The sequence below is a fragment of the Bubalus bubalis genome, chromosome 23, assembly GCF_019923935.1.
Source record: "Bubalus bubalis isolate 160015118507 breed Murrah chromosome 23, NDDB_SH_1, whole genome shotgun sequence".
Taxonomy (NCBI): domain Eukaryota; kingdom Metazoa; phylum Chordata; class Mammalia; order Artiodactyla; family Bovidae; genus Bubalus; species Bubalus bubalis.
This window is the reverse complement of record NC_059179.1, coordinates 13805690-13823952: the sequence shown is the minus strand read 5'-3', so window position 1 is coordinate 13823952 and position 18263 is coordinate 13805690. Positions and strand designations below refer to the sequence as shown.

Here is an 18263-nt window from a genome sequence, read left to right as displayed (position 1 = left end):
AAATCTGCATATATGGATCTTCCTGGGGAAGTTGTCCTAGTCTCTAGTAACAGTAAATACGCTCTCTGACAATTGAGCAAAACAATCCAAACGGTACTCCACAGCTAAAGGCAATGTCATCAAAATGTTTTTGGAAATCAAGCAGACCAAGATTTAAGTTAACCAACATCACTGTTTTAAATAAGCAAAAAAATGGATCATTATTAGAGAAATGTAAATCAAAACTACAATGAGGTATCACCTCACACCAGTCAGAATGGCCATCATCAAAAAAGTCTACAAACAATAAATGTTGGAGATGATATGGAGAAAAGGGAACCTCCTTGCACTGTTGGTGGGAATGTAAGTTGATACACCCACTAAGGAGAACAGTATGGAGAGTCCTTAAAAAATTAGGAATAACTACCATATGGCCCAGCAATCTCACTACTGGGCAAATACTCTGAGAAAATGAGAGTTCAAAAATACACATGTACTCCAATGTTCACTGCAGTACCATTTACAAAAGCCAGGACATGGAAGCAACCTAGATGTCTATTGACAGATGAATATAAAGTTGTTGCATATATATATGCACACATAAAATGGAATATTACTCAGCCATAAAAAGAGACAGATATGAGTCAGTTGTAGTAAGGTGGATGAACCTAGAGCCTATTATACAGAGTGAAATAAGTCAGAGAAAAACAAGTATCATATACTAATGCACATATATGGAATCTAAAAAATCATACTGATAAACTTACCTGCAGAGAAGGAATGGAGATACAGATGTAGAGAACAGATTTATGGACACAGCAGGGGAAGGGGAGGGTGAATACAAACTGAGGAAGTAGCACTGACATATTTACACTACCATACGTAAAACAGCGTTTAACATGCGGAGCCTAGCCTGGCACTCTGTGACGACCTAGAGGGGTGGGATGGGGGTGAGGTGGGAGGTAGGCTCAAAAGAGAGGGGACACACACACACAGTTATGACTGATTCACACTGTTGTATGGCAGAAAACAACACAATATTATAAAGCAATTATCCTCCAATTAAAAAAAAATTAATTAAATAAAATGGTATAACTAAAATACATACATAAATGAGCAAAAAAAGGATTACTACCTCTTCTCATTCGTTTCTACTGCATCCCTGGATCTCTGTTTTGCAAATAATTTGGCCATTCTTTTAGCTTTGTTCTTTTGTCTATTGCTCATTCCTGTTCGAAACTCTGAGTCAATCAGTTCAGCGGCCTGGAGAGTCTAAAAGAATAAAAGAATGTGCAGTTTGAACTTCTGAAGTTAAAATATATACCCACAGTCACAGCCTCAGAAGAGGACTAAAGTCTTTAAGTTTCACTATAAACAAACTGATTACATTCTTCTTTGACCGATTTATGCTATTCTGCTGTATAGCTGTACCATAATTTCACTCTCTTCTTCCTTCTTCCCTATTCTTCCAGTTGCCAGGAAAAGCTCATGTGTTTCTTAACTTTATGTCATAGATGTGGCAAAAATGTATGATCCTGACTCCAGTGAGGACTCTGAAGAGGTGAAACTTTAAAAAAAACATAATATAATCTAAAAGTTGTAAGCATGTTAGTCGCTGAAGTCACTCAGTCATGCCCCACTCTTTGTGACCCCATGGACTGTAGCCCACCAGGTTCCTCTATCTGTGAGATTTTCCAGGCAAGGATACTGGAGTGGTTTGCCATCTCCTTCTCCAGGAGATATTCCCGACCCAGGATTGAACCCGGGTCTCTTGGACTGCAGGCAGATTCTTTACCAACTGAGCTACCAGGGAAGCCGTAATGTAAGCATAAAGAATGTCAATATTTAAAAAAATTGTTATCATCTTCTACTGAAAAAATAAAAGTAACTATAGCCATAAGTAACTGGCTTCCCAGATGGCTCAGCAGGCAGGATTCTGCAGCAATGCAGGAGACACAGGAGACCAGGGTTCAATCCCTGGGTTGGGAAGATCCCCTGGAGTAGGAAATGGCAACCCACTCCACTATTCTTGCCTGGAAAATTATATGGACAGAGGAGTCTGGCAGGCTACAGTCCAAGGAGTCACAAAGGGTCGGACACAACTAAGAATGAAGACCTGATAAGTAACTGGTCTTTCCCTCTTAACCACTCATTGCATACCACTTTTGCTCCTTCTTCCATTCATAGGAGACACTATTAAGGCTGTGAATAAAAATGCTTTAATACAAGCCTAAAAATCCTTCTGCCCTTAACTGATTTAAAATTCAATTGAAATGTACATTACCACAACCAGTCAGGGTCACTGGTTCGGGCGCCCTGCTACAGACTTGGTCCAGGGACCACTAGCATATGTACAAGGCAATGGAGCAGTGATGAACACTATAATACAACAATAAACCTCAGCAACTCTTCCCAAAGGTCCCTGACACCTAAAGCCAACCAAATTTGGATTCTGCCAAATTTGCTGCTGCCATCTCCTTTCCAATTATTCTGTCTCTAGCCTATTTTCTCTAATACACCTATTAATTTCCCTACACAATATCCAATTACCACACTGTGATCACGTTTGTTTTCATTTATTTTATTCTATTGTTTTTGATTTATATCTTATGCTTCAGTTCATACTCCATCTTTCTGTTCTTTCATGTGTTTGTTATTATATTTTCTGCCTCTTTATACTCTTCCCTCCAGAATCCACTCTTTTTTCTTTGTCTACAAAAGTCCCATCATCATCACACACTCCTCAATGCTAAAAAACTTACTTACAAATCCTAATGATTTAGAGGACAACTAGAATAATGGCAAATAGAACCATTCTCTACTTAAGCAAAAGGAAAGGCCAAGGGAATGAGAAGACATGGGTCTCATGTAAAGCAGGCCAAGAAGAGCACTAAATCCCCTGAAAGGTACTATTTCACATGTATGTACATTCTTCTGAGGAGAGCGAGCCAGAGCTTTTACTGGAGCTTATGAAGATTTTAATGTATAAAAAAAGAAGCACACAGGCATCCACTGGGAATTGGAAAAACAGAAACAGGAAAAATACAGAGCAAAATTATGGTACAGCCATATAAACAGAAAGAAGTTATCAAAAAACAAGGTAATCAGTCTGTATATATGGACGGGTATGGATGCATGCTCAGTCATGTCTGACTCTTTATGACCCCGTGGACTGCAGTCTGCCAGGCTCCTCTGTCCGTGGAATTTTCTAGGTAAGAATTCTAGAGTGGGTTACCATTTCCTGCTCCAGGGGATCTTCCTGATGCAGGGATCAAACCCATGTCTCCTGTGTCTCCTGCACTGGCAGATGGATTCTTTACCACTGTGTTTCACTGTGGAAGCCCACACATACAGGCAGACATGGCTTAAAAAGGACTTGTGCATACACAGAAAGTTTCAGGGAAAAAAAGACAAATAATTTTTAAAGGGTTGCTGTGAGACACAGGGAAATGTGTGCCCATCATTTACCAGAAGGATGCTTACTTCATATCACAGGTCCTTCTGCACTGTTTGCAAGTTTTCATCATGTTTGCTCTTTCTCAAAAGAATCAGCTCTAAGATTTCCAGTATCAGTATATCTAACTATGATAGCCCTTACTATCTCCTACCCTCTGAAATATTTTTTTTTTCTTCATTGAAGAATAAAGGAAAGAGCAACTGGTGCAACTATGATTTCTCAACACCAATGTCTCCTGAAAGGTCTACCACGGCTTTTATCTAATAGTCTAGCACCTATGAGGCAGGCAGAGGCTACCTTCTACCTCTTCAGAATCTATCACTAGAAATTCAACTTATGGAGATAGAAAATTATGGTGACACTAAGCAACAATGAGCAGAAATAAGGAACGCTTTTTTTTTTTTAATTGCAATTGCATAGCAAAATAAAAGCAAATCGCCTGTATTATTACTTGCAGTCAGACAACCAAAGGTTTTACCTACAGGTTGTTTGTTTACAAGGGCTGCTGAAGTTGGGGTATAATCCAAATCTTCATCATTAAAGAGCTCTTCAGTGCTCATTCCAATCGCTTCTCCCATATTAAGGCCAAGTTTTTTCTGTAACAGCTTTCGTTGGCGTGCTATCCTCTCCTTAGGATCCACTTCACCTTTAAACAAAAAAGAAATATATTTTCTTCAAATCAGTTAAGAAGCTTTCTAATACATGAAGATCAAACTCGATTAAATTAAAAACATTTTTTTAACTATTAGAACACCTCTCTTGATAATAAAACAAACCATACTACTCACAATCTCTGAACATGTCATAAACTTTATTATCTAATAGAGTAAATATTTTACTGAGTCTTGGAAAATAGCATTCTAGCTAACAAAAACACTCTAAGAGTAATATCACTCACTGATGTTACCCCACTGCCCTACTGTCAATTATCAAATATATATAAAATAAGATCTATTCCTAGGAAGATAAACCAATCTTATTATTTTATAGCTACCCTTTGTACATTCTCCGAAATATCTAGCCAGGCTTTAAAAAAAAAAAAAATCTAGACTCTATTTGACAGAAAAGATCTCAACAAATACATGCTTATTCCAAGTGTGGCCTTTATAGTCCTCTATTTAGTTATCTATTTGATACCCCAAATAAAAGACAAAGGCATAAAAGTAGATTTTGAATGTTCCAAGTAAAATCCCTCAATATTTCAATAGAAAATAGATCAAAAGGTATCATTTTAAAAATAAAAATTTGGGCTTAAAATATTTAAGCTGCAAGATATGGTTCTATCATTAGTTTCCAATAACAGCTGACCAAGTTCTTTTGGACTACCCCTCCAAGGATAACAAACAAATTCTTGCTAAAAAAAAAAAGTAAACGACTACCTGAAGGCACTGGAAAGAGAACAAAAGTAGGCATATACTTGGAGGAGTTATCAGTGCCTGGAAGAAAGCATGGCATTAAGTGACTTTCCCATTTTTGAACCTTTTTAGCCTGAAGGTAGACCCAGTCTACGATATGTTGGGCAGTCATGTCCTACATTTAAAAGTTGTGCAAAAACCCAGTATGTCTGGCTTGAAGAACTAGAGGAAAGAGTCAGGAACAGCATAACTATTGGAAATTAACTAAAAATAGAGAGAGAAAAAACCCAGAAAGAAGAGAACCGGACAGAAAGCCAAATCTCTGGATGATCTCTGAAATATGCACGGACAGCACAGACTCCAAATAGTTCAAATAAAGCTAAAAATTGAACTGAGATTTGAATTGTTGCCCACCACAAATGAGATTGAGTTTGCAATTTGAGTTTCATCAAATTAAATACCTATTAAAACAAGCAAGCAAAAACAACCAAACTAAACCAAACAAATCAAAACACTGAAGAATATAACAGACTCTAGCCTGCAGTATAACCATTTACAATATGAGAAATACAATCCAAAATAACTGACATACAAAGAATCAAGAAAATGTAACCCAACCCAAAAGAAAGCCAGTTAATAGAGGTCAATTCTTAAATCACCTAGATGTTGGAACTGGAAGACAAAATTTTTAAGCAACTAATATAACAATATTCAATGTAAAGGAAGATACTGTCACAATAATGAGAAGATAGGATACCTCATTATAGAAACAGAAACTATTTTAAAAAACAGAATCATATACTTGAAAAGGGTGACTTATATGTGCAAAATATGCCAGTTTTTTTTTTAAAGTAAGTCTGGAACTAAACAATACTTGAAACTTTTAAATCAACAAATGTGCTTAACAACTTAATTGAGATAACAGGACAAAGTATAAGTGAATTCAAAGGTAAAGTTATACAAAGTCCCTCATCTAAAGAACAGGGAAGGGGAGGAAGATTTGAATAAACAAACGACTTAAATATAAAAATAACAAAATAATTCTACTAACATCAAAAGCAAAACTTAAGAATTTATATTTCGGAAACTACAAAATATTAGTTTAAGAAATTAAAGATCTCAATAAACAGAAGAACATTCTATGTTAATGGATCAGAATACCTAACAGTAAGACAGTAGTACTTCTCAAATTGATATACAGATTCAAAACAACTTCTATCAAAATATCGGCTGGTTTTTCACAGACACTGACAAACTGATCTTAAAATTCATACAGAAATGCAAGAGACCAAGAATATCCAAAATAATCCTGAAAAAGAACAACAAAGTTGGAGGGTCATACTTTTTGATTTTAAAAATTACTTCTAGAAAGCGACAGTGATCAAGACAATGAAATACTGACACAGACATCAATCAAATACAGTTGAGAGTTCAGAAATAAGACTACATGTCTGCAGACAAGGGTGCAAAAACAATGCAATGGAGAAAAAAAGAATCTTTTCAACAAATGGTGTTGTCTAACAGGATAGCCACATATAAAAAAATGATATTGGGGACTTCCTTGGTGGTACGGTGTTTAAAAATCCACCTGCCATGAAGGGGATACCAATTCGATCCCTGGCCCAGGAAAATTCCACATGCCACAGGGCAACTAAAGCTCACAAGCCAAAACTACTAAGCCCACGTGATACAACTACTAAAGTCCATGCACTCGGAGCCTGTGCTCTGCAACAAGTGACGCCACCACAGTGACAAGCCTGTGCACCACAGCAGAGCAGCCCCCACTCACATCTAGAGAAAACCTCTGCCCAACAAGGAAGACCCAGTGCAACCAAAGAAATAATTAACAACCAAAAAAAAAACCCTCAAAAAGAAAAAAAAAAATTGTTAAGACTCTTAACCCCACAACATACAAAAATAAGCTCAAAATAGATCAAATACCTAACAGTAAGAGTTAAACTATAAAACTCTTAGAGAAAACAAAGGGATAAATATGACCTCAGATTTGGCAAAAACTTCTAACGTATGGTATCAACAAGCTTGAGAAACAAAAGGAAAAAGATAAACAGGATTTCATTAAAATTAAAAACTTTATGCTTCGAAGGTCAGGAAAGTGAAAAGATAATGCACAGAATGGGAGGAAATATCTGTCAATCATTTATTAGATAAGACATTTATATACAGAATATATAAAGAACTCTTATACCTCATTAATAAAAGAACAGATATTCCACTTAAAAATGGGCAAACAACATGAATAGACAACTCTACAAAGAAAGATATATAGAAATGGTCAATAAACACATGAATATATGTTCAACATCATTAGTCATCAGAAAAATGCAAATCAAAAGTACAATGAGGTATCACTTTATAGTCACTGGTATAGATATAGTCAAAATCAGTGAATAATAAGCAAACATTGGCAAGGATGTGGAGAAATTGGAACATTTGTATCCTGTTAGAGGAATGTGAAATGGTGAAGCCAGTTTGGAGAACAGTCTGGCAGTTTCTCAAATAGTAAAACAGTTACCACAAGACCCAGCAAGTCCATTCTTAGGAATCTACATCAGTTCAGTTCAGTCGCTGAGTCAAGTCCGACTCTTTGCAACCCCATAGACTACAGCACGCCAGGCTTCCCTGTCCATCATCACCTCCCAGAGCTTGCTCAAACTCATGTCCATCAAGTTGGTGATGCCATCCAACCATCTCATCCTGTCATCCCCTTCTCCTCCTGCCTTCAATCTTTCCCAGCAACAGTCTTTTCTAATGAATCAATTCTTCGCATCAGGTGGCCAAAGTATTGGGGCTTCAGGTTCAGCATCAGTCCTTCCAATGAACATTCAGGACTGATTTCCTTTAGGATGGACTGGTTGGATCTTCTTGCAGTCTAAGGGGCTCTCAAGAGTCTTCTCTAACACCACAGTTCAAAAGCATCAATTCTTCTGCATTCAGCTTTCTTTGTAGTCCAACTCTCACATCCATACATGACTACTGGAAAAACCATAGCCTTGACTAGACGGACCTTTGTTGACAAAGTAATGTCTCTGTTTTTTAATATGCTGTCTAGGTTGGTCATAACTTTCCTTCCAAGGAGTAAGCATCTTTTAATTTCATGACTACAGTCACCATCTGCCATGATTTTGGAGCCCAAGAAAATAAAGTCTTTCACTGTTTGCATTGTTTCCCCATCAATTTGTCATGAAGTGATGGGACTGGATGCCATGATCTTATTTTTTTTTGAACACTTAGTTTTAAGCCAGCTTTTTCACTCTCCTCTTTCACTTTCATCAAGAGGCTCTTTAGTTCCTCTTCGCTTTCTGCCATAAAGGTGGTGTCATCTGCATATCTGAGGTTATTGATATTTCTCCCAGCAATCTTAATTTCAGCTTGTGCTTCATCCAGCCCAGCGTTTCACATGATGTACTCTGCATACAAGTTAAATAAGCAGGGTGACGATATATAGAACTGACATACACCTTTCCCAATTTTACAATCCATTGTTCCATGTCCGGTTCTAACTGTTGTTTCTTGACCTATATACATATTTCTCAGGAGGCAGATAAGGTGGTCTGGTATTCCCATCTCTTTAAGAATTTTTCACAGTTTGTTGTGATCTGCACAGTCAAAGGACCATGATATCTACTAGTGTGGTAAGTATCCCTTAGAAGAAATGGAGTAGCCCTCATAGTCAACAAAAGGTATTTACATAGAAGAAATGAAAACATACATGTACAAAAATCTGTACATGAACATTTATTACAGCATTACATAAAAGCCAAAAAGGCAGGAACAACCCAAATGTCTTCAAACAATGAATGAATACACAAAATGTTATATTCATATAATGGAATGTTATTCAGCCAGAAAATGAAATAATTTTTTACTTATTAGTTTGGCTGCTACCAAAAAATCAAAATAACAACAGCTGATAAAGTTATGTGGAGAAATTGAAAACCTCATAGACTGTTGGTGAGAATGCAAAATGAAATAGGCACTATGGAGAACAATATGGCAGTTCTTAAAAAAAAAAAAAAGGATCAAAAATAGAATTACCATATGATCCTATAATTTCACTTCTGGGCATAGACCCAAAAGAACTGGAAGCAGGAATTTCAATAGATATTTGCATGTCTGTGTTCACAGCAGCATTATTCACAATAACCAAAAGGTAGAAGCAACCCAAGTGCCTAATGACAAATGAATCGATAAACAAAACATGGTGTAAACATACACCGGAATTATTATTCAGCCTTATTAAAAAGGAAGGAAATTCTGACACATACAATACAGATAAACACAAAAGGAGATTCAGTTCAGTTTAGTCGCGCAGTCGTGTCCAACTCTTTGTGACCCCATGAACCGCAGTAGGCCAGGCCTCCCTGTCCATCACCAACTCCCGGAGTCCGCCCAAACTCATGTCCATTGTGTCAGTGATGCCATCCAACCATCTCATCCTCTGTCATCCCCTTCTACTCCTGCCCTCAATCTTTTCCAGCATCAGGCTTTTCCAGTGAGTCAGCTCTCCACATCAGGTGGCCAAAGTATTGGAGCTTCAGCTTCAACATCATTCCCTCCAAAGAACACCCAGGGCTGATCTCCTTCAGAATGGACTGGTTGGATCATCTCGCAGTCCAAGGGACTCTCAAGAGTCTTTTCCAACACCACAGTTCAAAAGCATCAATTCTTCGGTGCTCGGCTTTCTTTATAGTCCAACTCTCACATCCATACATGACCACTGGAAAAACCATAGCCTTGACTAGATGGACCTTTGTTGGCAAAGTAATGTCTCTGCTTTTGAATATGCTGTCTAGGTTGGTCATAACTTTCCTTCCAAGGAGTAAGCATCTTTTAATTTCAGGGCTGCAATCACCATCTGCAGTGATTTTGGAGCCCAGAAAAATAAAGTCAGACACTCTTTCCCCATCTATTTGCCATGAAGTGATGGGACTGGATGCCATGATCTTAGTTTTCTGAATGTTGAGCTTTAAGCCAACTTTTTCATTTTATTCTTTCACTTTCATCAAGAGGCTCTTTAGTTCCTCTTCACTTTCTGCCATAAGGGTGGTGTCATCTGCACATCTGAGGTTATTGCTATTTCTCCCGGCAATCTTGATTCCAGCATGTGCTTCCTCCAGCCCAGCGTTTCTCATGATGTACTCTGCATATAAGTTAAATAAGCAGGGTGACAATATACAGCCTTGACGTACTCCTTTTCCTATTGGGAACCAGTCTGTTGTTCCATTATGTTAAGTGGAAGGAGATTATGTTAAGTGAAGAAAGTCAGTCACAAAAGGATAAATACCATAGATTTCACTCAGATGAAGTACCCCGAGTAGTCAAATTCAAAGACAGAAAGTAAAACAGTGATTGCCGGCTTGGGGCAGGGGGTTTGAGGGGAGAAAGGGATGGGAATTATTGTTTAATGGGTATAAGGTTTCATTCTGCAAGATGAAAAGAGTTCTGGAGATTGGCTGCACAACAATATGAATGTACTTAATACTACTGAGCTATACACTTAAAAATGATTAAGATGGTAAATTTTATGTTATCTATATTTGATCAAAATTAAAAACAGATATACCCTATAACAGTAATAAATACTATTTAGGAAAAAAAAATCTAAACAGTACTAACATGTGCACTACAATATAGATAAATGTTGGAAAAATTCTGCTAAGTAAAAAGAAGTCAGACACAAAAGACTACATACGATTCCATTTATATGAAATGCCCATAATAGGCAAATCTATAGATAAAGGAAATAAATTAATGGTTCCTTAGGGCTGGGAAGAAAAAGGAGGGGTGTAGGGGAATAGGAGTGTGATAAAGGATATGGAGTTTCTTCCTGAGGTAGTGACAATGTTCTAAAATACACAAAACTGTAAATATATTAAAACTCAGTGAATTGTACACTTTTAAAATGGGTGATTTATGTGGTATGGGAATTATACCTCTCTATAGCTATAGTAAAAAAAAAAAAAAAAAAAAAATTAAGGCTGCTCTCCTCAGAGGGAAAAACACTAGGCATCCAACGTGAAAACTTCTGGATCATAAATTCAGTACACTCACAAAGAGCTCCAAATCAGTCCTCTCATTTCAGGGAAAGTTTACTGCGGAAAATAATCAACACAACTGCAAAGGAAACAGACTGGCACCTATGCTAATCATGTACGTGTAATTTATAAATATGTAGAGATCAACACAGATGAACAGACATTTCAAGAAAACCTAATTAGAGGGTTTTAATGAGCACTTTTCGTCACGCTATGACTTATCAGCATTAAAAACTGAGTTATGGGGGAAAAAACTGAATTCTAAAAAAATTGGGGTTCCCAATCCTGCTTACATATCAGTCATCTGTGGGGTTTTTTCATTTAATATACGATTTCCCAGAACTCTCCACAGATGTATTAAATCAGCATCTTTAAGACACGTCCCAAGAACACTTTCTTTTTTAGTGACAAAAGTCACACTGACTTTTTTCCCTAGATAAGGCCCAATAATCTCTCATGATGTTTATGGGAACACTACTAAGACTGGTAAACTAATTAGTAAACTTAGAGATAACTTTTTTCAAATTGTAAAGTTTTTGAAGACTTCTACTTCCCTTATTTAAAAAAAACTATGCTTTTCTGGAACTTAAGCAAATTCTCCTCTTTATTCTCTCCATAAATAACTACACTAGATTTTTCAATAGAAAGAGTATTAGGCAAGAGGAAATGAATATCTGACTTTTTTTTTTTAAGATGAACAAACTGAAGATCATTTCATTAACCTCGCTAGATAGATAACCTTTGACTAATGATTAATTAGCAACAAAACAAAACAGTGTTCTGTTTTGGTTTAAGTCAAAAAAGCAATTTATTTACTTACAGAAATCCATTAAAAACATCAAGGTTTTTTCCACTCAAGGCATCAATCTTGAATGGCCAAAACATTTATTTTATATCCAGATGGATTCTGTAAGTTTAAAGATAATGGGACAATTATCTAAGACTTATTTTTCATTTTTGCTTTGGTCATTAGCATCAGTAGATCCAATTACTTAAATATTTAAAACATGATAAAAAGAACTGTCATAGTCTCTAAATTTCAAGAATTCTGAAAACATTACCACAATTTGTGCTAATCCTGGATTTTAAAATCTATTCAACTAAAGCTCTCAGGTACCACTTTACAATTTCTATACTGAAATACTAAAATATTAATATGTATGCTGACATACTAATATCTATTAATGATGCATATATATATGTGTGTGTGTGTGTATATATATAGCACATATTCAGTTAAGGGATGAAAAATATTCCTATTTGTTTTAGACAAAGTGCTCCTGGTCACCTTCCCTATGCCCCACATCTCAAACTGCAAACTTCCGTGAATTTACATTTCATGGCATCTGTTAGGTTTTATATGACAGTAACATAGCACACCAAGTAACAAACTGATTTGAACGCACATTTCAGACTGTTTTTTCTACAGGACTATTACATACCTGATTTTTCATCTTGTACTTCAAATTCTGCACCAGCAGATCCCAAAAGTGATGCCCCATGTTGTAACAATCTACATATATCAAATCTGTCAAAATTCAATCGATCTGTAGTAGATGAGTCTTCCATAGCACTTTCTGAAGTAGTTTCTAGATGAGGTTTAAAAACATTCAATTTGATTATACAGCCAAAGTGCAGAATGAAAGAAAATAGCATTACTTTAGGTGAGTGGGTAGTATTTTAAGAAAAGTAAAATGTGGAGGAAGTAGAAAAGCTATTGTGGATTTATTTATGATCAGTTCTTATTTATGAAAAAACTATTTAGCAGATGGCTCCCTTTCTACAAACTATCAGAATGTTAGTGGGTATGTAACTTTCTGACTACACAAGCACAATATTACATGAAGAAATGTATCCCCATGTTGAAATATGTATATTAAAAATCATCTGTTAAACAGTTGAAAGATAAAGGTAATTTATCACAGTGATAAATTGAAAGATAAACATATTCATATAAATTTTCATAAATAACACTAATGAGCATCATTACTCCCTATACCTAGGAATATCTAAGACATAAAGGAACTACTCAATCAATAGGACCCATTTCTCATAATATAAGCAAATTACAATCTCCTGGCAAACTGCTAAAATCAAATATCTATCTGGGGCCTAAACTATTTATAAAATGTTCTGTATTCCTCCCAAAAAGGTTATGCCATTGTAAAATTTTATACATACTATAAATTGTTCACTGACAATAGTTTGTTTAGCTGGTCACTTGTGTATAAGTCTCCACAAACTGAAGTATAATTGCTAAACTGAAAGGGAACTGCTATGAATTTCTTAATGTTTTCTAATGATGGCAATATATTTGATACTAATGATACTATATATTTTAATGCTAGTGTAACTAATTTAAAGCTTTTCTGCAGGGTGGAATTCTCTGGCAGTCCAATGGTTAAGACTCCATGTAGTCAATGCAATGGGCTTGGGTTCAATTCCTAGTGGGGGAACTAAGATTTCATTAACAAGGTTGTGCTGAACGGGAAAAAAAAAAAAAAAGTTTTTCTGAAAAGAATTTAAGTCCTAGTATCTCTGTATACCAAAATAAGCAGGGGTAATAAGTCGGAAAGAAAATGGCTCTTTTCTAAAACAATTTGTAACTTCTTCTGGTTATGTATTTCTTTCGATGAGAGAAGACAGACTAACACAATCCCTCAAAATAATAGGTGGAGCAAATTAAAAATTTTAGATGAGTTACAACAGGATAAAACTCGTATTACTAAAAGTGACTTGAAAATGAAATACAGTTACACTATATTAAATCCTCACTTAATTAAAATGTGTAACTTTATAAATTTGTAAAAGCATACATTCAAGTGTCATATATAATAGGCAGTCAGAAAAAAAGTAATTTCCACTAAAAGACATCTAAAAGGCATAACAGGACTAAACACTGACCTTTCCAAATATCCACACATAACTGTGCTTATTAAATTTAGTAAAGTACCCTATTCTCACAGCAACAAGCAAAATTTGACTGTTTTAAATATAAAATATTTATACTTAATTGATTTCATTTTTTAGGGCATAAATTCTTGAGGGAAGTAATAATCTCTGCAAATCAACCATATTGTAGAATTAATAATTTAAAATATGTATGAGCAGAGATTGTCTAGTACAATTTTTAAAACATGGTGAAAAAGCACCTTGTTCAATTTTATTTCCTGACAAGATTGCACCTAAAAGTATGAAAATTCAGCCTTTAAAAGTGGAATTACTAAAACAAAATGCATAGTTTTTACTACACACTACTTTTTCCTCTTAAAAGCACCTTGTTTGGTTCTTGGCACGGGATTCCATTCAGGTACATTTTTCACTATAGCTTCAACAGCTTGTCCTGCTGCAATCCGAGTATCCCAATTTGTACTTCTTAAATATATCAACACCTTAAAAAATTGTAAAACAAAAGTTACACACCAAAAAAATATTGTTTGTTCAAATAGTCAAAAGAGAGGAACATAAATATATTTATTAATTTCTAATTTAGCAGCTCTCAAATTTATACAAAACACTTTGCAATTATTAAAATCATTTATAAGATTTTCTACCAGTCACAAGAAATATCACTACACTTTAAAGAAAGGAAACAGGGAGGGGACGTCCCTTGTGATCCAGTGGTTAAGAATCTGCTTTCCAATGTAGCGGGATGCAGGTTCAATCCCTGGTTGGGGAACTAAGATCCCACATGCCATGGGGCGACTAAACCCTCGAGCTGCAACTACTGAGTCCCTGTACCACAACTAGAGAGAAGCCCGAGCATCACAATGAAAGATCCCAAATGCCACAACTAAGACTGGACACAGCCAAAAATAAAGACAGTTAATTAACTTTTTTTAAAAAAGGAAACAGGAAACTTAATAAATAAAAGAATGCTTAAACGAATTTAAAAAATGTTTTTAGCATACTAAAAAGCAAAGTGCATATTAGTCATTAAGTCCCTTTACTTAATGCCAAGAGTTATAAAACCATTAGAAAAGATAAGTAAGTACAGCAAGAGAGCAAGATATAAGACCAATACGTTGTACAAAAATCCACTGTATTTTTTTTATAGTTTCCACAATCTGAAAATGAAATTAAGAAAATATCATTTATAATAGTATCAAAAAGTATAAAATACTTAAGAATAAATTTAACCAAAAAAGTGCAAGACTTGTATACTGAAGACTAAAAAAAAAAAGAATTCAAAATACTATTGAAAGAAATTAAAGAAGACCCAAATAAACAACACCTCATATTCAAGGATTAGAAGACTTAATATTATTAGCATAGTAATACCCTCTAAACTGAATACGGATTCAACACAATTTTTATCAAAATCCCAGCTTTTTTTTTTTGGCAGAAATAGACAAGTTGATCTTAAAATTTATATGTAAATTTAAGGTGCCCAGAATCACCAAAACAATCTTGAAAAAGAATAATAAAGTTGGCAGATTCATAGTTTTTTATTTCAAAGCTTACTACAAAGCAACAATGATCAAGACAGTGCGGTAACAGCAGGACAGATGCACCGATCAATGGAGAAGAATTTAGTTCAAATATAATACTATGTGTCTATGGTCAACCAATTTTCAACAACAGTGTCAAGATAATTCAATGGGGAAAAAAGGATCTTTTCAATAAATGGTGCTACAGCAACAAAATAATGACTTAAAATCCCTACTTCATGGTTTCTCTGGTGGCTCAACGGTAAAGAATCTGCTTGCCAATGCATGAGACACAGGTTTGATCCCTGATCCAGGAAGATCCCACATGCCTCAGAGCAACCAAGCCTGTGTGCCACAACTGTTGAGTCTGTGCTCTAGAGCCAGGGAGCACAAATACTGAGCCCACATGCCACATACTACTGAAGCCTGAGCACCTAGGGTCTGCACTCCACAAGAGAAGCCACCGCAACGGCAAGCCTGTGCACCCCAATAAAGAGTAACCCCCAACCACTGCAACCAGAAAAAAGCCCGTGCAGCAATGAAGAACCCAACACAGCCAAAAATAAATAAAATCATTTAAAAAAAAATAAAATAAAATCCCTACTTCACACCGGACACAAAAACTAACTCAAAATACACCAAGCGCCTAAAAATAAGAACTAAAACTATAAAACTGTTAGAAGAAAACATGGGGATAAACCTCTGTAACCTTGGATAAGGCAAAGGTTTCTTAGAGACGATCTCCAGAGCACACAAGTCACGTGTTTAAAAAAGATAAAGTCAACTTCATTGTAACTAATAACTTTTGTGCTTCAAAGGATACCATTAAGAAAGTGAAGACAACCTCAAGACTAGCAGAATGAATTTGCAAACCCCATATCTGATAAGGGGCTTGTATCTAAAATGTATAAAGAATCTTTGATCTCATCAATAAAAGAACAAATATCACACTTAAAAATGGTCAAAGGATCTGAATAGACAGATCCTCAAAGAAGATATAGTAATGGTCAATAAACAAATGAAAAGACATTCAACATCATTAGTCATATGAAAATGCAAATCAAAACTATAGTATCACTAATCACACTGGTATGAATATAAACAGTCAGTTAATAGTTATGTGCTGGAGACTTCCCTGTTAGTACAGTGGTTAATAATTTGCCTGCCAGGAGACACAAGTTCGATCCCTGGTCCAGGATGACTCCCCATGCCGTGGAGCAACTCAGCTTGTGTGCCACGACTACTGAGCCTGCGTTCTAGGGCCTGAGAGCTGCAACTACTGAAGCCTTCACACTCTGGAGCCTGTGCTCTGCACCAAGAGAAGCCACTACAATGAGAAGCCCGCACACCACAACCAGAGAGTGGTCCCTGCTTGCTGCAATTAGAGAAAGCCCACATGCAGCAACAGAGACCCAGCACAGCCAAAAAGACATAAACAAAATTAAAAAAAAAAAAAAGTACTGACAAAGATACGAAGAAATCAGACCTCTCATACATGCTGTTGGGAATGTAATATGGTGTAACATGCCTTCCAGTTTGGAAGGCAGTCTGGCAGTTCCTCATAAAGTTAAACACAGTTACCATATGACCCAGCAATTCTACTCTCTAGTATACACCCATGTATGAAAACATACATCCATACAAAAGCTTGCACACAAATTTTCATAGCAGCATTATTTAAAACAGGGCAAAAAGTAGAAACAACTAAAATGTCCATCAACTGATAAAGAAATAAATAAAATGTGGTATATCCAAAATTATCCATACCCATACAAAGAACGGTATTTGGCAATAAAAAAAATGAAAAACGAAACATGCAAAAACAAAGAAGGCTTCCCAGGTGGCGCTAGTGGTAATGAACTTGCCTGCTAATGCAGGAGACATAAAGAGACATGGGTTTTGATCCCTGGATTGGGTAGATCCCCTGGGGCAAGGCATGGCAACTCACTCCAGCATTCTTTCCTGGAGAACCCCAGGGACAGTAGCCTAGGAGGCTACAGTCCATTGGGGTGCAAAGAGCTGCACACGACTGAAGTGACTTAGCACACACAATATGAAAGAACCTTGAAAATAACATTTAAGTGAAAAAACAATCACAAAATACCACATATTTAATATAAAATGTTCAAAACAGGCAGATAAACAGAGTAGATTAGTGGTTGCCTAGGACTGAGTATGGAAGGGAGAGTGATAGTGAGTGATTGGTAATAGGCATGAGGTTTCTTTTGAGGGAGACAAAAATGTTTCAGGGCTTCCCCAATGGCTCAGTGGTTAAGAATCTGCCTGTAAAGCAAGAGCCACGGGTTTAGCCACTGGGTAGGGAAGATCCCCTGGAGGAGGGTATGGTAACCCACTCCAGTATTCTTGCCTGGAGAATCCAAGGGAAAGAGCACCCTAGTGGGCTACAGTCCATAGGGTTGCCAAGAGTTGGACACGACTGAAGTGACTTAGCACACAAAAATGTTTTAAAATTAGATCGTGGTGACATTTGCATGTATCTGTGGATATACTAAAAATCACTGAATTGCACACTTTATCTGGATGAATTACAAGGTATATAAAATCTATTCAATAAAGCTATTTTTCACAAAAATAAAACCGAAAGCAACAGGAAAACACTGAGGGCAGAGAGGGGATAGGAGATGAGAAAAGTGCTAAAAACAAACTTTGCCTCTTTCAGAATTATCTGATGGCAGTCATATGGTGGGGTCTGAGTTAAGGAGGACAGAACTCACTTGGAAGGCTGGAAACTTTTTCTCAGTTCAGCAAAGGTTAGTCTTATTCATTGTTTCCAGTCTCAGTTCATTCAGTCCTCCATCTCTTCCCTTGGGATGAGAAGAAATGGGTGCCTCTCTATCCCCACATCTAACACATGAGTACAGTACTGTCAAATGTGCATCTTTCTTCAATCTGAGAACATGGAACCTGTAGGTGTCAAATCACTCTCTCTCCATCTACGTCTTGGTTAGAAAGTTCTGATAGTATA

At 36.3% G+C, this 18263-nt stretch overlaps 2 protein-coding genes across 5 annotated transcripts in view; one reads left to right on the top strand and one right to left on the bottom strand.

Moving 5' to 3' along the window:
* Positions 1-18263, top strand: part of FGFBP3 (fibroblast growth factor binding protein 3) — a 139960-nt gene that overhangs the window by 87089 nt on the left and 34608 nt on the right. The gene's annotated exons all lie outside the window — the stretch shown is intronic.
* Positions 1-18263, bottom strand: part of BTAF1 (B-TFIID TATA-box binding protein associated factor 1) — an 88463-nt gene that overhangs the window by 53322 nt on the left and 16878 nt on the right. For all 4 annotated transcript variants that reach the window (XM_044935419.1, XM_044935420.1, XM_025274157.2 and 1 more), the window contains exons 3-6: positions 14125-14239; positions 12290-12436; positions 3919-4082; positions 1115-1251 (exon numbers count right to left, since the gene is read on the bottom strand). In XM_044935419.1, coding sequence (XP_044791354.1) covers positions 1115-1251; positions 3919-4082; positions 12290-12436; positions 14125-14239 — 563 coding nt within the window. The remainder of the gene's footprint in view (positions 1-1114; positions 1252-3918; positions 4083-12289; positions 12437-14124; positions 14240-18263) is intronic.